This window comes from Cygnus olor, chromosome 2 (genome assembly GCF_009769625.2).
Source record: "Cygnus olor isolate bCygOlo1 chromosome 2, bCygOlo1.pri.v2, whole genome shotgun sequence".
Classification (NCBI taxonomy): domain Eukaryota; kingdom Metazoa; phylum Chordata; class Aves; order Anseriformes; family Anatidae; genus Cygnus; species Cygnus olor.
In genome coordinates, this window is record NC_049170.1 from 26,763,049 (window position 1) to 26,782,154 (window position 19,106).

Here is a 19,106-nt window from a genome sequence, read left to right on the forward strand (position 1 = left end):
CCACCCTACAAACCTAAACAAATACATATGCAGGATTATAACAACATAACCAGTAGTAATTTACAAAGTTCAAGTTTCAGTACTGTTTCAGTTGGAAATGTTTTATAAGTTGGCTTATTTCTAGTAATGAGGAAATCTACTTCTACATGTAAAGTATATTACTATACAGAAAATTTCAACAAAATCAAAACATATTCTGAAAAAGGTCAACTCAAACATTTAAATTCACAGGCATTTCAAGTTGTGGAAAACCAGCAGTAAGCTCTCAGGCTCATATCAGGCAGTCAAACCAAATGGGAACAATGAGGTTCAAACAGTTATTTGTTCTAAAATGAGTAATGAACCTAAGCCTTTATTGTGAAGTGGTGTTGGGCCCGCACACAGAAAAAAATATTGGGCCAATTCACTAATTTAAAGTATAAGATTGGTGATCTACAAAATTTCTGAAAACAATGCACAAGCTTGCCAAAATTTAATTGACCTTGAGGGAGAATCAAAAATCTCATCTGATATTTTCTGAGAGAGTATATGACCCAGGAAAGCTGCTAACGAGACTGGGGAGAGAATAGAGAAAGAAGGTATCAGAAATCGTTGTCCATGAGTCTTCTGGCTATGCTTTTCACTGTATGCTTCTTCCAACATTCTGCACACAGTTTGCAGTTCTCATCACTTTACACATCTCCCTGGAATTCTCCATTACAAATCAAAGAAGAACAAATTTCTTTAAACCTGGAAATAGCCAGACTTCAGATTATTTGGAAAGAGCTGCTACAAATTTCCAAGATTAGAAACTGTGGTCAAAACCAAATGTACCTTTTTTTTTTCCCTCTTCATATTCATCTAAATATGAATAATATTTAATTTGGCCTATCATGCTGTAATAGAAGTTCTGCTTTGTGAGAAACACAGTTCACAAAAGACAAATCTCATATGTTCTGAAAGGCCATTCTTCCTGGAAAACTACAGAGACTTTCCTCATGAGATACGGCACAAAATTAATAAATTACTAAAAACTAAAATTATAGATTCTGCTTAATGGACAACAGAAATATAACAATAGGGTCTAGAAATCAGGAAAATGTCCACTAAACAATAAAATGCATTTCAAGCCAAAAAATGTGTACACTGATGTGTAATTACTATCAGTGAATGCACTTGGGTGGTGTTGCAGTTCATACACTCTCTCAGGTGTCTGGAAATTACCCTCCAAAGATTAGAACTGACATTACAAAGCAAGTCCTTTGAGGATGACTTACTAAATAGGATGCAACAGTTTTGTGCATTTTTTCTTTGAGGAAAAAAAAAAAAAAAGGAATGACTAGAAGTAGCCACAGAACTCCACATTTGTAGGTCATTACTAAGATCCACCTACTTGCTTTGTCTTTTGACTCAGAAGTCCAGGAATGTTGAGGACACGTAATGTAATGAGGGTTAACCTTCCTATGTGTAGACTAATAACTGCTAAGCTTAAAAACATGCATTTGTAACGTGGACTAGGTGCCACAGAGTGGTCAAGTTACATAAAAAAAAGGAATCTCAGCCTTGTATCCCATGTCTTTCCCAATGGTGCTACCAGAGCTACTCACAGCTACTAGACATTCTTCAACAAATGGCGTCAGCATATGTGGTCGGATGGTGACCATAATGTCCCTGAAGTCCATAGCTGTGACTCTTCCAGCCTGAGCATTGTCTCGCTGCACAAAAGCTTGTTTTGCATGTTCTAACTGTATCTCCTGAAAATATATGAAAAACAAAACAAAACAAAAGGTTCAGAATTATTACCTTAACAGTTAGATTTATTTAATGCAATCCTATAGAATGTCTCATACTTAACAAAACACAGTTACATGTAACCGGATTTTAATTGATATTGTATGTATAATTTTCAGCCTTTTCCAACTGTTGCATATACGGCCTCCGTCACTGAGCTGAGCATCTACAACAACAGCTACAATTTTTCTGCCCTGGGGGCAGTAGGTCATGCAATTAATTTAACTGAGAAATGAAGGGCATGTTGATACGCCACAAGTGGAAGCAATCTCCCATGCACAAACATTAAAGTGTTCCATGATGTGCATTATCCAGTTTATTGCATGTGTTGCTGCAGGTCAAAAAATATTCCATAAAATTCTTTGCTACCACTTGAATGAAGATAATGCAATGATCAGAGATTTCCACACAGACATCCACTAGTCCTGAAAGTATTCTCTCAAAAAGCATCCTCATTTAAAATATATTTATAAAGGACAGCAGCAGTTTCATCTAAAACTCTCTGAATCATGACTGGTTAAAGATCACCTCTCAATATTTCAGCTGCAGTAACAGGCAGAGACCTATCACAAGTATCATCTGATACAACCACCTGATAAACTCAGTTTGTGATTCAAATGTAACACTGAGAGAAGATAAAAAGGCATTAAACCTCTCAAAAATTTGTGTCTTTTTCTACTGTGACCTCTTCCGTTTCTTCATAAATTACTGTTAGAATATTTTCTTATTTTTTAATTAAAAGAACAATTCTGCACAGATGGTAACTTGACAACATGTGTTGAAGTTTTATCTAGTTCTACAGATTTTCTTAAAGCAGAATTACATTTTGGTGACATAGTTTGACTTACCAATCAGTGTTTCTCTACTGACTGGAAGAAAACGAATCATTGCCATCTCCTTCCTTCCAATTTCAAGGCTTAAAAATACTTCACTGGAAATAGAGTGCCTAGTCTGAATACATATTCGTAATCAATTACTCAGAAAACAGAATCACAGCAAAAGTATGCCAGTTATGCTATGCCAAGTCTTGCAGTGGACAACGACACTATCCTATTACTTTAATTCCATTTGCAAAAAAAATATGCCTTAAAAGTCACATTAATTCAAGACTCATGCTAGTCAGGAATCACAAGCATGATGTACTCTCAGTGAATATGATCTTCTGTAAGTTGCTATTTATCTCACAGCAATATTCACAGGGGCAGAGAGTGAATGGTGAAAGGCAAACTCAACAGGCGTAGGAGCAGGTCCACAGAAGGCCTGCAGCCACCATCCATCCTTCCACTCACCCACCTCACGCTGCAGCCACCGGTGCATGCTGCCATTCAAACCATTTTTGCCTTTTCGTTTCAGTCTCCCAGCCTCTCTAATTTTAGTCTTAACTCCTAATTAAAACGCTATACCCTGAACTGAAAGGTATGATGAAAAGCACCTAATATATTAGGCAGAAGAAGGTAAAGGCGGGGGGAGAGGAAAGGCCCGATCAGTGTTTCAACAGGGCACTTCACTCCCAGAATTATTCAGAAATTTCTGCTTTTAATGAGAAATGCTTGTGAGGGTTATAATTTGCAGCATTACAATTTCAGTTCTGTCACGTTTCCTTTACATTACAGCCCCCTGTGTGGAGGTGTTACAATTGAGCAATCGGGCTGGATGTAGCCATGTAAGCTTCTGGTTCATTCCGATTGTGCCTGTAATTTCAACAGAATTTGGAAGCAAGCAACACTGGGAGGTTTACAGTGGGAGGAGCACGGGAACACAACAAAACTTGTCAGCTTGAGGCAGGCAGCTACTCAGGAGGCACACGGCTCTGAAGAGGAGTTAGGTATAACAACTCCTGTCTCCCTAAATGCTCACCTCGTAGCAGATGGAAACACAGGAGCAAATGAACAAAAATATGAACACATTAACAAAAACAATTGTCAGTAAGTGGCAGCATCACAGAAAAACCACCTATATTTAGCAGTAGAATAACATGGGAAACAGTGAATGTTGCTTTCTTCTCTCTCTCTCTCTATCCATTTGTTTTAACCACTGAAATTGCTGGCAGTCCTGTGGTGGCAGAAACCAGCACTTAAATGCAGTTTAAAAAAAAAAAGGCAACCTGGAGGACCACTTGCAGAACATAAGTCCAGTTTGCTACCACCTCTGCACACCAGGTGTTGGTGGGACCCTGGCTGATAGCAGCGTCACAGCCACAGAAGCAAAGCAGTGCTCACGATCCAGAGACATATGTTAAGGGCATGTTTCTTGTCATCACTTGGCTAATTACAAAATGGCTGTTAGTACCACAATCAAGTACAAGCCAAACCACCCCATCTTTTCCTTGCTTACATGATTCCTTTCCATCGTCTTGGTACCCATGGAATTAACTAGAGAGAATTATCCCACTTGGTTAAACACATCGACAAGGCCTCAGTGCTGCCATTTGCCCATACTCTCGACAGCTAGTAAATAACTGCTTAGCTGTAAAAAGACAGCAAGTCAAAGCTCTGAATAGGGTGATCTCAGTCTTCTGGAGCTCCCTATTCGCACCTCCACCTGAGTTCAGAAATGAAGCGGTTTAAGCAGGCTGCAAATAATGAAGACTCATCCCATCAAACAGAAGGAAGCACAAGGACCTTCTGTCACACGACATTCCCAAAATTCCCAAAACGACACAGTGATAGGGCATATGAGAACGTTCAGACATTATATGCAAAGGAGACTTAGCCTCAAAACCAAATTTCTCATATAAAATCTGTCACAAAACAAAACAGACAGATGTCACTTCTCTAATCACTGTACATTGCATAACAATGCAATAAACTCCTTAACATGTTTATGTCCAAAGAAAGGCTATCTATTCCCTGAGTCTGAAAGTTAAGGCACCTCACAGCACGACTGTGTTTCAAAATGAGGCTCAGCAGCTACGAGCAATTTATCAGTGAAATCTGATAAGATGTTCATAACATGTCCTATGCCGTGTACATGCAGTAATATAAAAAATATCACTTTAAAATGAACTGAAAAAAAAACAAAGCTGTAGTAGCATTTACAGACGCTATCTGATCTGCAGAAACATTTGTTTTACCTATTTCTGTCCAGTATTGCTTACTGAGACAAGTTACGTTTAAAAGGAATACAGTCCTCATTGCTTTGCAATACAAATTACACATGCTGAAAAGAACCTTCTCTGACTAGACTTTTTGTAAACATAGATATACTTCAGAAAATAAGCTTCTTCCTTGATGCTTCGAGTCCAAAATTCCCCAAGCTAGTAAAAAATGTTGTGAAAAATTAATTTGCACATCATGGCAGGCATGCTGGCACCAAAATGTTCATGAAATTATTTCCCATCTACAGATTTTACCTCAGCTTTCACTTACAGCTCATTATAAACTTCATTACTTTCCAGTTAGATAGAAACTTATGCTTGGGTTCCATCCCAATGGATCTACAAGTCATCATATGCAGCACAATCCTTTCTACCGGAGCAAAACCTGGGGTATCAATTATAAAGAGTACTACTTCATCAACTAATATGCTGGGCATGAATAAATCCCCAGATAACATGGAAATGGATTTAGCAAGTCCACATATAAGCATATATTAAAATCCATTCTGCAGAATAGATTTCACATGCTGGGAAAGGGGCCAGCATCACGCTTCATGAAGCAGACTTGCCATTTAAGTGATAATAGAACATGACTATATCCAAACAGATATAGATGTGACTGATAATGTAGCAGAGACATCTGAGCTAATTTTAAGCTAGCGAAATGAGAAGCAGGGTAAAACAACACACCTTGAGCTCCGGGTTGATGCAGATAGGCTGTTAAGCATACTTGAGCTAAGTAGTTTGGAGGCTATACTTTTGGACTTCTCTGTTACTGTAGACAAAAAAGGGGGTGGCTGGATATAAATATTCAGAATACCAAAAAAACTCTTCTTATTTAAAGCTAGAAGAGATCTGTCTTGTGCATAGATAAAATATACTAATGTTATTTTCCGCCTAGCTTCAGCTTTGCCAGAAGTGATGATTAGCCCAAATGCTGCAACAGATAATGAATATGTAACAACTTTATGTGGTATAATAGGAGCCAATATGAATGAATTTGACTCTAGCTGGATTATTCCATTAGAAGTGGCAAATTACATTGTACTTACAAAGCAGTACCTGAAGCGCCTTACAGAACCATCTGGTCCATGTTAAGTGCAATATAAAGAGCATTCACACATCTGGAATGCAGAGAGGTAATCTGGTATCCACTGTGGTCTCCTGCTGTCTAAGGTCCAAGGTCTAGACATCAGAACAAGGAGACTGACTCATGCAAAGGCAGAATGTCAGAAGGAAAGGCTGAGTACCAAAGGTTACAGAACTTAAAGGAAGATTTCTATGCCTATGCTGAGAGTCATTTCTGTGCTGCAAATTCGTGATCTATAATATAATGCTGCAAAGCACGTCAGTAAGGAAACTCATGTTTCCAAGATTTACAGTTACAGAAAATAAGTAAATAGATGTACCCAATTACTGTGACTGACTGAGCATCCTAACAAACTGTACTGATAGAAGACAACTGTTGCAGCATCCTTAAAACAATTTGCTTGAAAGTTCCTGCTGTCCGTACCAATGCTGAGAGCAACTTTATTTGCAGCCTTAGAACTTTTCCTGAATGCATCTCACCCCTCTAGAGGACACTCACAATTGTTGATCTTATTCTCCATGTTTACGCTCATCCTCCCTCTTTCTGTCATATGCAGATCATGACTGAAAGAACTGTCTGGTTCATGAGAGGACCACTGATGTGTTCCAACACAACCTTTTACTCTGCACTGCTACATAGCTAAGATATGCTTTTGCAGTATAAAATGGTTTTAAAAAAAACACAAAACAACAACAAAAAAGACACAATAAAACCAAATACAATTCTCCCCAGAAAATTATCACATAGGAGGAAAGTCCTTTTAGTCAACAAAAGAGAATCACCCCTCCACTAGGATGAAAAAGCCTAGTAGTTAGGACTTAAATCCAAAGCTAGACGACTCATGCCTTAGCTCCTGCTTTTCCTAATTCAAAGAAAGAACATGAAAGAACCCAAAAATACAAAAAAAAAGAACTCAAATCTTCCAAATACCCAGCCATGAGGTTACATGTTATTTTAAGCTGGTGGCTCTGAAACCCTTTTGTACGCGCGTGTGTGCATGCAAGTGGACACCTTCTTGTGGAAGGTGTCTCTGCCTGCAGCACAGAGGTTGGAATTAGATGATCTTTAGGATCCCTTCCAACCCAAACCATTCTAGGATTCTACATGTCTTCTTTTCATTCTGTGTTTTTCTTCAGGCTTTCCTCTAATCTCTGAGCAGACAGATACATGAAGCAAACAGGACTGGTAGTCTGTTAAGCCTGTGATCGTAGTCCAACAAAATCAAGATACACATCCAGGGCTCATTCTGTACGGAAGGAGGTACTGGAACAACCAAGAACACATGTGGCCATAGGCCTTTTTTCTGATAAAGTAACGTTTTGGTTCTTTCATCCAGAAGAGGTTCTAGCTCACCATTGTGTCACAAAATTGGTGCATATCTGAGCTACTTAGGAGTTGCAACAGTCAACACAAAACCTAAGGGAATAGAATTTAATCATGTGATACCTGACGTCCTCTTCATACAAAGTTAATTAGGCTCTGTTCTACAAAGTCAATTTGAAACATTTGTCTCAATAGCATTATCTTAATTATTCCTCATCAAAATGATACCACCTCCTACTGTGAACTAACATACTTGTGTAAACAAGAAAAAAAGAAACCTTGCAGTCTTCAAGCGGTTTCCCATTTTAAAACTCTCTAGTGTAAATACTAATACAGGCATTAAGTATTCAGACGGAATACAAATAAGAATCTCACATGTTCACCACTTCAAGGATCACTTTTCCTACTACAGAGTATTTTTAACAGTAGTGCTGAAATGCAGATAATCTGTTTATTTTTTTTATTAGCACAATATTTTGTTTTCTGTAACAAAGTACCCCGAAGTGTATATAGACAAGAATTCCTTGTAAAAGAAAGATAATATTTTATTCTCTATATACCAAAAGCAAAACTAAGTAGTATTTCCCTATTGTAAACACAAAAGTGATGAAAAGGAAAGAATTGTGTGGAAATGGCTTGCAGCAAAACATCATCTTATTGGATATTGGCACAGAATTAAATACCAATTTGGTAAACGTACTATTTACGGACAGAAATATTTCTTAATACTAGTCTGGGTTCAAAATGTTCAATACTGTTATTTAATATTCTTTGACTCATGCAATATAGGAAATTTTCAATAACTACCTGACTTTCTGCACACAGGTGCCAAAAACAAAAGAAAAATGAAGAAAAAAAAGAGCCATCCAGAATCAGCAAATTTACCACTAGCTTATCCTATTTATCAACACTATCAAAGTTCAGCAGTCCAACTGTAAAAGTCCACACAGTCTTTCTCAAAACTTTCCTACTAGTATGGTATTTTGCAAGTATCTTATTAATCTTGATAACCTGTACTGTATTATACCTACCAGTAAAAACTGGGTGAACTCCGCGTATGTTAGGTGTCTTTTTCTATCCTTTCCAAAATGCAGCTGTACGAACTCTGAATTCCAGTTAAATGGAATGTGCTGATGAATCGTGGTCTGGCCAAAAACTTGCTTAGCATCCTCTGGAAAGAAAAGAAAAATGTTAGTCTAATAATAAAATAAAATAACAACAGAGATGAGCATATATTTATATAAGCAAAACAAATACAGCATATTCTAACAGGAAAGCAATATTGTTCATATAAATCAGTAACATACTGTAAAGCAAACCTAGCTTTTTTGTTAAACAAAATCATAATAAATGAAAAGTTTTGAACACCCTCACAAATATAATCTCTTGAATAATCTTACTTGTGAAGTTCTATATTCGCAGCATTTGATTGGAAGAGACTCAACTAGGTATTTCAAGTTTAAAAACCAAGCGAGAAAGGATTAAAATTAAAAGACAATTTAAGAAAAGATGACTAAAGCTAACCAATTTTCAGCATAATCTTTTCAAACTGCTAACAATGAAAGTTTTGTGTCACTATAATTCAGGCTTTTGTATTATTCCAAGAGTTCTCCACATTCAAACAAATCAACTATAAAAATACCAGTATTTCAAGATCCACTTTTCTGTAGTTACCTTACAGGAACAGTCATATGTGAGGCAGGGGGTGGAGGGACATGGCAGACAGAATACAAACTTAACACCACCTCCAACATAAAGCAGACTTTACAGTCTCATTTTTGCTATGGGATGCAGGGCGAGCAAGTTTTATTAATCACACCTAAATGCAAAGTTCATAGTTTAGTTTAGATTAGTTTAGTTGTCCTAACTGGCCATCTGTTTATTATGGGCTTGGCAGACGTTCTGACAGTACATGACATTTTTGGGAAATGAATACTATTTGAAACACACCAACTTGTATAATCAGTAATAAGGGCAATATGTTCCTGGAATTGGACTATACATACTTTAACTAACAGAAACAGGAACAAGACCTGAGGAAATACTTGTCTTTCAGACAGGTCTCTCATACGACAAAGCCCACTTCAGGGCAAGAGTAGTTGTTGTCTCAGCCAAAAATAAATGGCAAGCACATCTTCCAAAGAGAAGCTCAAAGCCAGAGGTTCCCAGCTGCCATATACCTCCCTCACGTCTGCACAAGCCTCCAGCAACGCCAGCCAGGAGCCAGTTCTCGTCTCCTGCTAGCTCCTGTGGGCACGGAGAGCTGTTCCCAGGAGCCACTCCCTACCCACAGGTAGGGCCAGGAGGTGACTTCCTGCTCCCTTCACACTTCGCAGAAGATCAGGAACCCAAGCTCTCAGCTCCTGTCTGTCTCTGTGAGCCACGGAGCTGGAAGCCAGTTCCCAAGCGTGACCAGAGCCTGGAGGGAAGGAAAGCAGCACAGCTGTCTGTCTCCCTGCCTGCAGAAGAAGCTGCAAGCCACCTCTTTGGAGCAAGCCCCTACCGACGGGCAAGGCCTGGGAGCCATCTTCCTGCTCACCCCAGCGCCACAAGTGAAGTGGGAGCTGACACTTTGGGGCCATGAGGTCTCATCTCCTGCACAGATCGAGTTTTGGCTTCTAGTTCAGTCCATGCCAGATAGGCACAGTGCCTCTGCTGACCTGGGGAAACCCAGCCACGGTGAAATTCACACTGTCAGACAAAGAAGCAAGAAATAGTGACAGCCAGGATGGAACAGCCAGGAAGAGCCAGGAAGCTGTTAGGAAGTACCTAAGTCAATGAAGGACTAAGACATACAAAAAATGGTTGTGAGGTGGTGATAGAGGCAAGTGTCCTGCCTCACACAGACCCAAACTCACTGCAGCTGGTATTACCTGCAAGGACAGCTTGTTCTAAAGCAAGGGGGGAGGTCATAGTCTGGGATTTGTGGAGACAGTAGAGATGATATCAAAGACCTCTTCACATCTCAACAAAGTCAGTAGTTTCATCTTTAAAAATGCACCACCCACTGATCCCTAGGATCAGTTGTGAAAGAACAAGTTGGTTTTAACTTACAAACAGAAAAACTGACCCTAGTTAACCTCAAATTCTTAAAATTCAGATCTTCAGGCCCTAACGTCCTGTGAGAATTTTCTCCAAGCAACTTGAGACAGTGTCCCCAGGGCAGCATTGTTCATTCGTGTCTTCAAGCTCCATCACAACTGGCTTGGGTCTCGTCAGCCAGCATTCTCCAGAGGCAAAATTCTGCTCTCAAGGCAACTGGGAGGAAAAGTCAGTTCAGATTGACTGTCCCACTACCGAACGCCTGTTATTTAGGATGCTTCCTACTGACACAGCTTAGGGCAGAAGTCACATGTTGGAGATTATCCTCCTGATTTCTGCCAGACTTCCTCCCCCAGCCCTCAAAGAAAGAAACCTCCATGAAGAAGGCAGCCTGTTTTGTCCACAAACAAAAGGACTGGAAAACTGTCTCTTCCTGCTAGCAACCACTCCGCTTTTCCAGAGGAGCGAGGATATTCCCAGGACAACTACAGTACCTGTTTAGATGCCTGTCTCCCACACAGCATTCAGACGCTCGTCAGTTTCCTTTGTCCCTCCCAACCCATCTCCCAGATTTACACAGAACAAGACACTGATTCTGTTTGGATGAGTTTAGAAACATTGACATTTACAAAAAACTAGGTTTGGTTGGACTCCAGACTTGTCTTTGTAAAAGAAAAAAAAAAGTGCTTCCTTACTTGATGTGAAATAAGAGATAGGAAAACCGTAGTTAATATAAAAGCAGTCTCAAATTCCTTTTGATGACACCAGGCTCCTCACAATCTTTAACTTATGTTTACATATGAAAATTACAGTGTCCTGTGATTATGCCACTGTAATTTTATTTTGCTTAGTTATCACACATGAGCTATGTTGCAAGTACAATGTGTCTTGCTCCCCCAACTTGCCTTGTAAAAACTCCTTGGTTGTGGCATACAAGAAAAATTACCAAGAAAATCAAAAACCGAAAAGTGGAAAAAAAAAAAAAGCTAACTTCTGACAAAAGGAAAAAAAAAAATCACCTCTTAATATTGGCACTACAAATAGGAAAAGGAACCTTCAGCAAGGGAACATAAAACCTGATCAAGCCTGCTAACCATCAGAAGACATCCAACTGTGTACTAGAACTCACTCCAAATTATTACTCACTTCTAAATATAATCTCCTAATCATCTAAGTACAGAATTAAAATAAAAAATGGACAATTTTAAATTGTAGTTTGGACCTCAAACCTGGAGCTGTGAAGTTCGACCAACTAGCTGAACTATACACCTTAAAACATAGGGTAGCAGAAACGTTTCTCAGTAGCCAGGTGGTTTTGTTTTTGTTTTTTTAAACAAACTTTTTTTTAGAGTCACAGAATACTTTGTGATGGAGAGGACACCTGGACCTCATTTGGTCCAGCCTCCTGTCAAAAACAATCCAATCAGGTCAGGTTTCTCAGGACCATGTCCAGCTGAGGGTTGATTATCTCTAGGGATGGAGATGCTTTCAAACTATATATTTGCACAAGTACAAAAATGTTTCATAGCTAGAAAAAAAAATCATGATCATCTACAAAACCCCCTTTTAGAAAATAGCCACAAAATTTTGGCAAAAAGGCTGTCAAAATGGGCTTTATTTTATACAGTTATATGTTGCACCTTTATGCAATTAATTTTTATTTTTTATTTATTTATTTTTTGCTTGGTATAGAAAACCTGCGCTAAAAACTTGAGCCTTGAGAAAAATGAGATTATCCTGATACCGGTAATAGCAACTTCTGTAAAGAATACAGGCTACCTTCTGTAAAGAGGAAAGCAAAAGACGAATTTGAAAATACATGAACTATCGTAAGCTAACAAGAATCCCACAAGTACCAATAAACTTTTTAAACCCTTATGGCAGTAGCTGCTTCTATATTCATCACACTCAAGGGCCTGAAGAGGAACATATGAGCATTACAGCTACAACTTGGTTCCAACAAAGTAAGATTAATACAAAAGTGACAAACAGATCTTTTTTATACAGAGATGTGGATTTTTAAAAACCTGAATATGCAAACCCCCATCATTCTGCTCAGACAAAAGGTGGTATCTTTATAAAATCGTGTTTTGTTAAAGTTGCATACTTGTGATCGAGCATTTGGAAACAGCTTCCTTTAAATGGTTTAAAAAAAGTTCAACGTTTTCAATTGCAAAGTCATTTAGATAAAATCTTACATGAAAGAAAAAATAAAAGAGGGAAGTCCAGCTGGTCAAATTAACCTATTCGTGAGTAGCTGTTTCACCGTCATGACCCTACCACCTTGCCAACCAGCAAGTAAGACCTGACCTAAAGCCCAGTGGAGATGAGAACAGAATGACTTCTACAGGCTTTGGACCGAGTCCTCACTGACCATTTGGAACTACATTCTTCCATGAGGTTCATGACTCTCCGCGCACCACCAGATTCTGCAACCTCTTCCCCCTGCCACAACTATGAGCACTTAGATCAGGGTCTGGGCAAAGAGCTGTGAGAAGCCCCGTATCTCAGGTCCTTGGTTTTTGCCTGAACTAGTCCATATGGACACTTTTGCCTGCCTACCTGCCTTGGTGATCCCAAACCTGCTGACTCTGACTGAGGCCTGTCCTTGAACCTGCCTCATCACCACTGGCTTGTCTGGTGATCGCTGGACTCTTGGCTGACCTTGGTCACTGTCACCAGACTTGCTCTGCTCTCCTTGTTTAGGCAGCATGGGACTGTGCCCCTCCTTGGTGAAGCCTCTGCCCGTGCCTACCTGTCCTCTCGTCACCTCTGCTGGCTGCAGGCTCACCTGCCTTGTGGAGCAGCCGCCCTCGCTGCTCCTGGCAACAAAAATGAAGTATGATGAACCTGTGCAAAAACGTGTATGTCTAGAGACAAGTACATATGTATGTCAAAAACACTCAAGCAATAATATTTTGTATTATCTTCTTTTACTGAAATTGTTGGATTTTGTCCAAGGGTTCTTTTTTGTCCTTTTTTTTTTTTTCTCCGTTTCCCTTTCCTATTTACTGTTGTGAACTTCAAATATGCAGCGCAGAGTTTATTTCCATCCTTCCATGGTCTGGCACTATGACTGTTCTATAATTATGCCTTTTTATTTTGGAAAACATATGCTCACATCACATCTGCTCAGCTAAGATGTGAACTGATGTTTTCCTTATGGGTAGTCCAAGTACTTGACTGAGTTGTCCGGTCATTTACATTTACCCGGAAAAGCTAGAGCACTCTGGAAGTACTAGCATTACAATCACTTTCTTGATCTCCCTGACTCTTTGTAAAGGAAATGGGTTAAAATAGTTTTATACATGGCATGCTGTGAATTAATAATACCTTGGAATACCTTGATTACTATGGATTGCAAAGGAAAAGTACTCATCCCTCCAACTTCCCTTGGCAAAGAAGAGCAGGAATAGCTGTCACAGCCACCTATTTCCACGGGTTAGAAGTCCTGACATAGTACAGTAATGCTGTGTTTTTCTACCTCTTAATTCCTTGCAAAACATGGGCTACAAGCAATTCCACAATTCTGAATCAAAAAAAAAAATTACGTTAGGTTCTTTCCTTCTTAAAAATACTATTAGGAAGATATCTGTTAGAACTCTCACGCTGAAGCTGGCACAGTAGAAACTGAGTACATAATTTGAAGATAATGGGATTGTATTTCACGACTCGAGAAGGGTGGGGGTTGATCTGAAAAAAGATAGCAGCTCAGGTCAGTGCAATTCATCTGCACTCTATCACGCTGTATGCTTCTGTTTTAAAACAGAGTCATTCAAAAGAGTGCAAAACCTTCCATTAGTGCACCCTGTATATTTAGACTAAGATCAGTTTCACCTGCACCTAAAAAGTGTGGCTATACATAGACATTTGATAAGACACCTTAAAAAAAAAAAAATTTGCTTTTGTTAAATTTTTATGCATGTATATACGTGTAAGCGGTAGCTTATGGGTTTTTTAATAGGACTAGTTACTCCAAATTCAGAGAAAATCCCCAAAGATGCAATTAAACTCAAATAATAAAAATGGTAATTTTAAACCAATTTAGCTGTGTTGAGCTAGTCCAGCTATGGACTAGTGCTGAATTGTAGTGGACAAGCAGAAGTTTTGCTGCTTAACATAAGCCAGTGCTGCTTGTGTGTAACCAAAGCTGTTGTATCAAATTCAATGTCCCTATTTCCACATGGTAAGTGAAATCATCATCTGGACTCACTTCTGTTATCCCTATCATGGAGATCCTAAAATCACAGGACGTTCAGAATCCAGACTGACTTAACAGCTTTCTTGACACTGGCAGGGGCTGACTGTGCTGTAGCTGCCCAGGAAAACAAATTTACTTCAGAGTTCACCTGATTGTTTCCTACAGCAGTTTAATACACCAACCAAAGTGATAAAAGCAAACTCCTGGCTCAGACAAATTATCCTAAAAGAGCATAAAAGTTATTACACTTTACTCTCCAAATACAGACTTGAGAGCTCTATTTCTTTAACAGCTATTTTGCTTAGATAGATGGTATTAAAAAAAAATCACTTTCTTGCAAAGCATTAACATACATTTTCCCCCACTTAAATACTTCAATTTCAAATGCACCACAAAATGTACTCCCACAACAGTACTGTATTAGTATAAAACTATTTTAGTTCAATTAAAATGTCTAACTATCTACCCCCAAACCTACCTAAACTGTAATTTTCACTTTGAGCATTTCCAACATGTTCTCAGTTTTGTTTTCTTTTATCAGCTTATCAAATCAGGTCCTGCATCCCAAATGTTGGAAAAAATAGTTATTAACTGCTAGGTAACAGCAGATTTTCCAATTTAGAAAACTGAAGTACACACACTCTGAAAGTATGTGTATTTTGCCATCTGAAATTTCATATTAAAATTTGTAATAACAAAATACCTTGCTAGCTTTCAGGGCCTGCTGAAGTTTTTTCGCCTTCTAGTTTGTAATTCTAGGACAATTTGAAAAGGGGATGGAAAATGAATAAATAAAATCAAGCTTAAAATAGGATACTTCTGCTGCTACAGTTTAAATATATTCTGGTGTGGAAGCTTCTGGTTCCCCTCCAAATGCTGCCAAGTAATCACGTTGTATTTTTTTTCCCCAACAGCATATACAGCTGCATGAAAGATGGCTAACCCGGGGCTTACTGTTAACCAAAGAGTGACCCCATATAGTTGAGATTTACTCTCAAATTGGCTTTTTCCCACCTTTTCCACACCTATTTTTTTCTTTTTAAGTAGCACGAAGCAGCAGCGGAAAGCACAATATTTTAGCCATTTGAGCATGTAGTATTCTTGAATTATCCCACCAACTGGAAGTGCTTTCTGTTACCTCTCTCTCTTAAAATTGGAGCCATTATAGTCAATCGTGCAAATCCACAGTTAGCCTTTCATAAAAAGTGGATTTTTGACCCACTGAACTGGAACAGCTTTCTGAGCCGTTCTTCTGTCTCTGAGAAGATACCACACAATCCATGCACGTCAATCTGATAGTGGTGTGCACCTGCAGTCAGTTGTTCAGAAAACATTGCTCACGAGTGATTAAAAAAGGTTAAAAGTTCCCAAAAAATCATGGTGTTGGGTTTGGGTTTTTTTTGGAATGCAAACCGATCATTTAAAGAAGAGCAATAAAGCTCCACTTATATCAAAAAGTGGCTGCCTTCACAATGGTTTATCACCTTTTATCACCTCCAGGTAACCTATTAACATCTGGAGCAAATCAGTGGAAAGCAAAAGCTTACGATGGATCCCGAGATGCGTGCATAAAATGAAGTGGTTTGACTCAGCACATCTCCAGGCAGTATTGCAACAGCACCAGCTGGAGTGTCAGCACCCTTAGAGGCATTCATAGCAGGGAAGAGAAGCAGGAGGATGGAGTCTTCCTTCGCTAAACGTGGCGGCTTTCACTAAGATGTGAAACATATCCATTTTGTGGTTTGAAGAAGCAACAAAGGCTTTATAGCACATACTATACACCAAGGTGAGGTTAAGCAAAGTATCACTAACCAAACGTCATTCAGATCTATTAAGAAGACTGTCATGAGAATGACAACCATCAAAAAATCCCTCCCCAAAAACCAGAAAAACAGGAAGTCTGTTACAAATCCTAATAAAAAGTTCAGCATGCCTTTTCTTTTAGAAGAGAGATGCTATCTACTGAACAAAATCCAGTGGCTGTAAGTTTGCTGCCCAATCCAAACTTTTCAACAAGGGCAGAGCAGTATTACAGATTAATCTTACTTCAGTGAAAACATCATACAGAACATGCTTCTGTCTTTGTGATTTTTTCACCAATCAAAAGATCCACAATAACTTCACGTTTCACCCCTCTGCTAAAAATATGCTCACTTTTTTATCCTCTTAACCTTCCCCTGCTCTGTTTGTTTGTACTCTGGTCACTTCAAAAACTACGAATGCGCTTCCTTGTGACATACCCATACATCGTCCAATTCAGCTTGGCTGTGACTTTTGACCGAGATGAGCACATCTATTACTTCTGCTAAATATTGCAAATACCCCAAAAAAGAGGCTCTTTTTCAAGAGTACCGTAACTCTCAGCAGTTAAGATTCTGCATCCAAGCTTGTCTGCTTCTTCTGTCCTTGGACGTCAGGGGAAATAACATGAAATTTATACACAAAGCATTACATATTTGGCTTATAGAAAAGGTTTTTAACATTTTTTCAAGATGTAAATCCTTAAAAATATTTCTGCTGGAGCTGTGTATATCCATAATTTCAGCTTATTGGCAACAACTTTGCATTTCTTTGTTACCTTTCCTGGCCTCCTTAGATGAGAGTGACAAACTGCCAGAGCCCAAAGACCACATGTTGGGAAAGTACTAGGCCCCATCGGGGCATAAAAATTAAACTTGCCCCTTTTGCCCTGAAGAATAATAATAGTTTTAAAAAAAAAAAAAAAAAAAGATCACTTCTACCAAGACAAACATAATATACTAACTAAAATAAAATATCACTTTATCATCTCTGTACATCACAATCATCAAGACAGTTGGGTGTTGATGCACGTGGCATGTGAGAACAGGCTGAGGGAATGGGGTTTTCTCAGCCTGGTGAGGGGTGGGCTAAAGGAGGACCTCGTGGCTGTCCACAACTACCCAGCAGGAGGGTGTAGGGAAGATGGAGAGGCACACAGGAAGCAAGAGAAGCAGTGGATACAAGCCAGAGCGTGGGCAATCCCAACTAGGAATCAGTAACTTCTTTTCCACCATCATGATAGACAAACTCTGGAAGTCACTTGCTCGTAGAAGCTACAGAGTCTCCTCAGAGATATTTAAAACCTCCACTGGACACAGTCCCCAGAGCAGCCTGGCCTTGCTGGCCCTGCAGATGGCTGCCACTGTCCTGTCCAGCCTCAACTGTTCAGTGATGCTGTGACCATTCCTTGTTTTTTGCTAAAGAGAGATGCTCAGTCTTCAGTCTGACATCTGTTCATGGGCAACTTTAATTTAAAAAACAAACAAAAAAAAAGGAAGAAAACTAAAACAACAAAGATCAAACACCGAATTTCAGTTCTGGATGACTTAGGAAACTCAGCTGTATTTTCTAGACCCAATGAAACACATCTGCATAAACGGATGGAACTTCTCCTAACACTTAAAAAGGACAAATTCACTTTGTGACTGAAGATGCTTTGTTTCACTTCAGATGTCTTCATGAAAGTCTGCCTAGTTATATAACATTTCAGGCAAAAGAAAAAATAAGAGAAGCTTGCCAGTTTGACATAAGTTTAGAAAGGAAATTACATGAAAATAATATCAAGTAGACTTCAAAAGTTGTTTTGAAGAAAAATAAATATACTTACAAGTCTTCCTTACATCCTCTTTTAATTAAAACTAGCTGTTATTTGTGCAAAATCCAGTAGAAACAACAAAAAACATTAGAGACTAAACACTTTTTGCACTTGTAATGCTGCTGTTGGGATCATCATATCTAGGCAACTGTCAGTTATAAACCAACAAATGCTTCACTGTGTAGGTGTAAGCTAACACATCACTAGCTACAAATGGTTTCTAACCAATTTGAACCAGCAACTGAAAACTTGCTAAGAATCACTGAATATTGCAATTTATCAAATGATCAAAGCTCACAGCCTCAGCAATTTAGGTTGGTAGTTCAGATTTAGCTTTTCCTTGCTTTACATGGTTTTGAGCGTACCAGGCTGGGCATCAGTAAGCTAAGTGTTGTACAAAAATACAAAATATAAATCCCAAAAGAAGAGCCAGGTCATACCAAGCAAAGCATAAAATAGGGCAAAGCATAAAATAATCCTCTGTAACAAAAACAAGCTAGGTCACAAAGTCTGAACCTAATCCTTTGGTTAGGAAAGCAACTGCTATACTCCTGTAATAATTCTTAGCATATTGAAAAAGAGTCAGAGCGTTATCACAGAGCAAGGACTCCGAAGCTCATCACAATAGCTATATATACACATTTAAACCTCAGTTAAGGTTTAACCTCATGTTTTTATGAAGTTTACAAACAAGTGTTCAGGCAATTCAAGTATCAGATAAGCAAACAGGAGTGCTTAGTAAGATGCATCATTAATTCATGTGTCCCTCTAAGAAATGTGGACTGCTATAATTAATAACAGAAGCACAGACCCACAATAGCTGCTCTCTGCATGTAAATAGAGTTCTGTTTTGAGACAAAAACAGACGCATTGCTTGACTCTGCAGTTGTTATGCCAAATAAGCAACAATTTAGTGTTTGGGTTCCCCATTCCTTTTGTGTTTTTTTTGCTGTCTAGGGAGTGTAGG

At 38.9% G+C, this 19,106-nt stretch overlaps 1 protein-coding gene across 5 annotated transcripts in view; it reads right to left on the reverse strand.

Annotated features, from left to right (window-relative positions):
• SLC25A13 (solute carrier family 25 member 13) overlaps positions 1–19,106 on the reverse strand; it is a 99,944-nt gene that overhangs the window by 41,988 nt on the left and 38,850 nt on the right. For all 5 annotated transcript variants that reach the window (XM_040550246.1, XM_040550245.1, XM_040550247.1 and 2 more), the window contains 2 exons: positions 8,312–8,451; positions 1,587–1,733 (listed from right to left, as the gene is read on the reverse strand). In XM_040550246.1, coding sequence (XP_040406180.1) covers positions 1,587–1,733; positions 8,312–8,451 — 287 coding nt within the window. The remainder of the gene's footprint in view (positions 1–1,586; positions 1,734–8,311; positions 8,452–19,106) is intronic.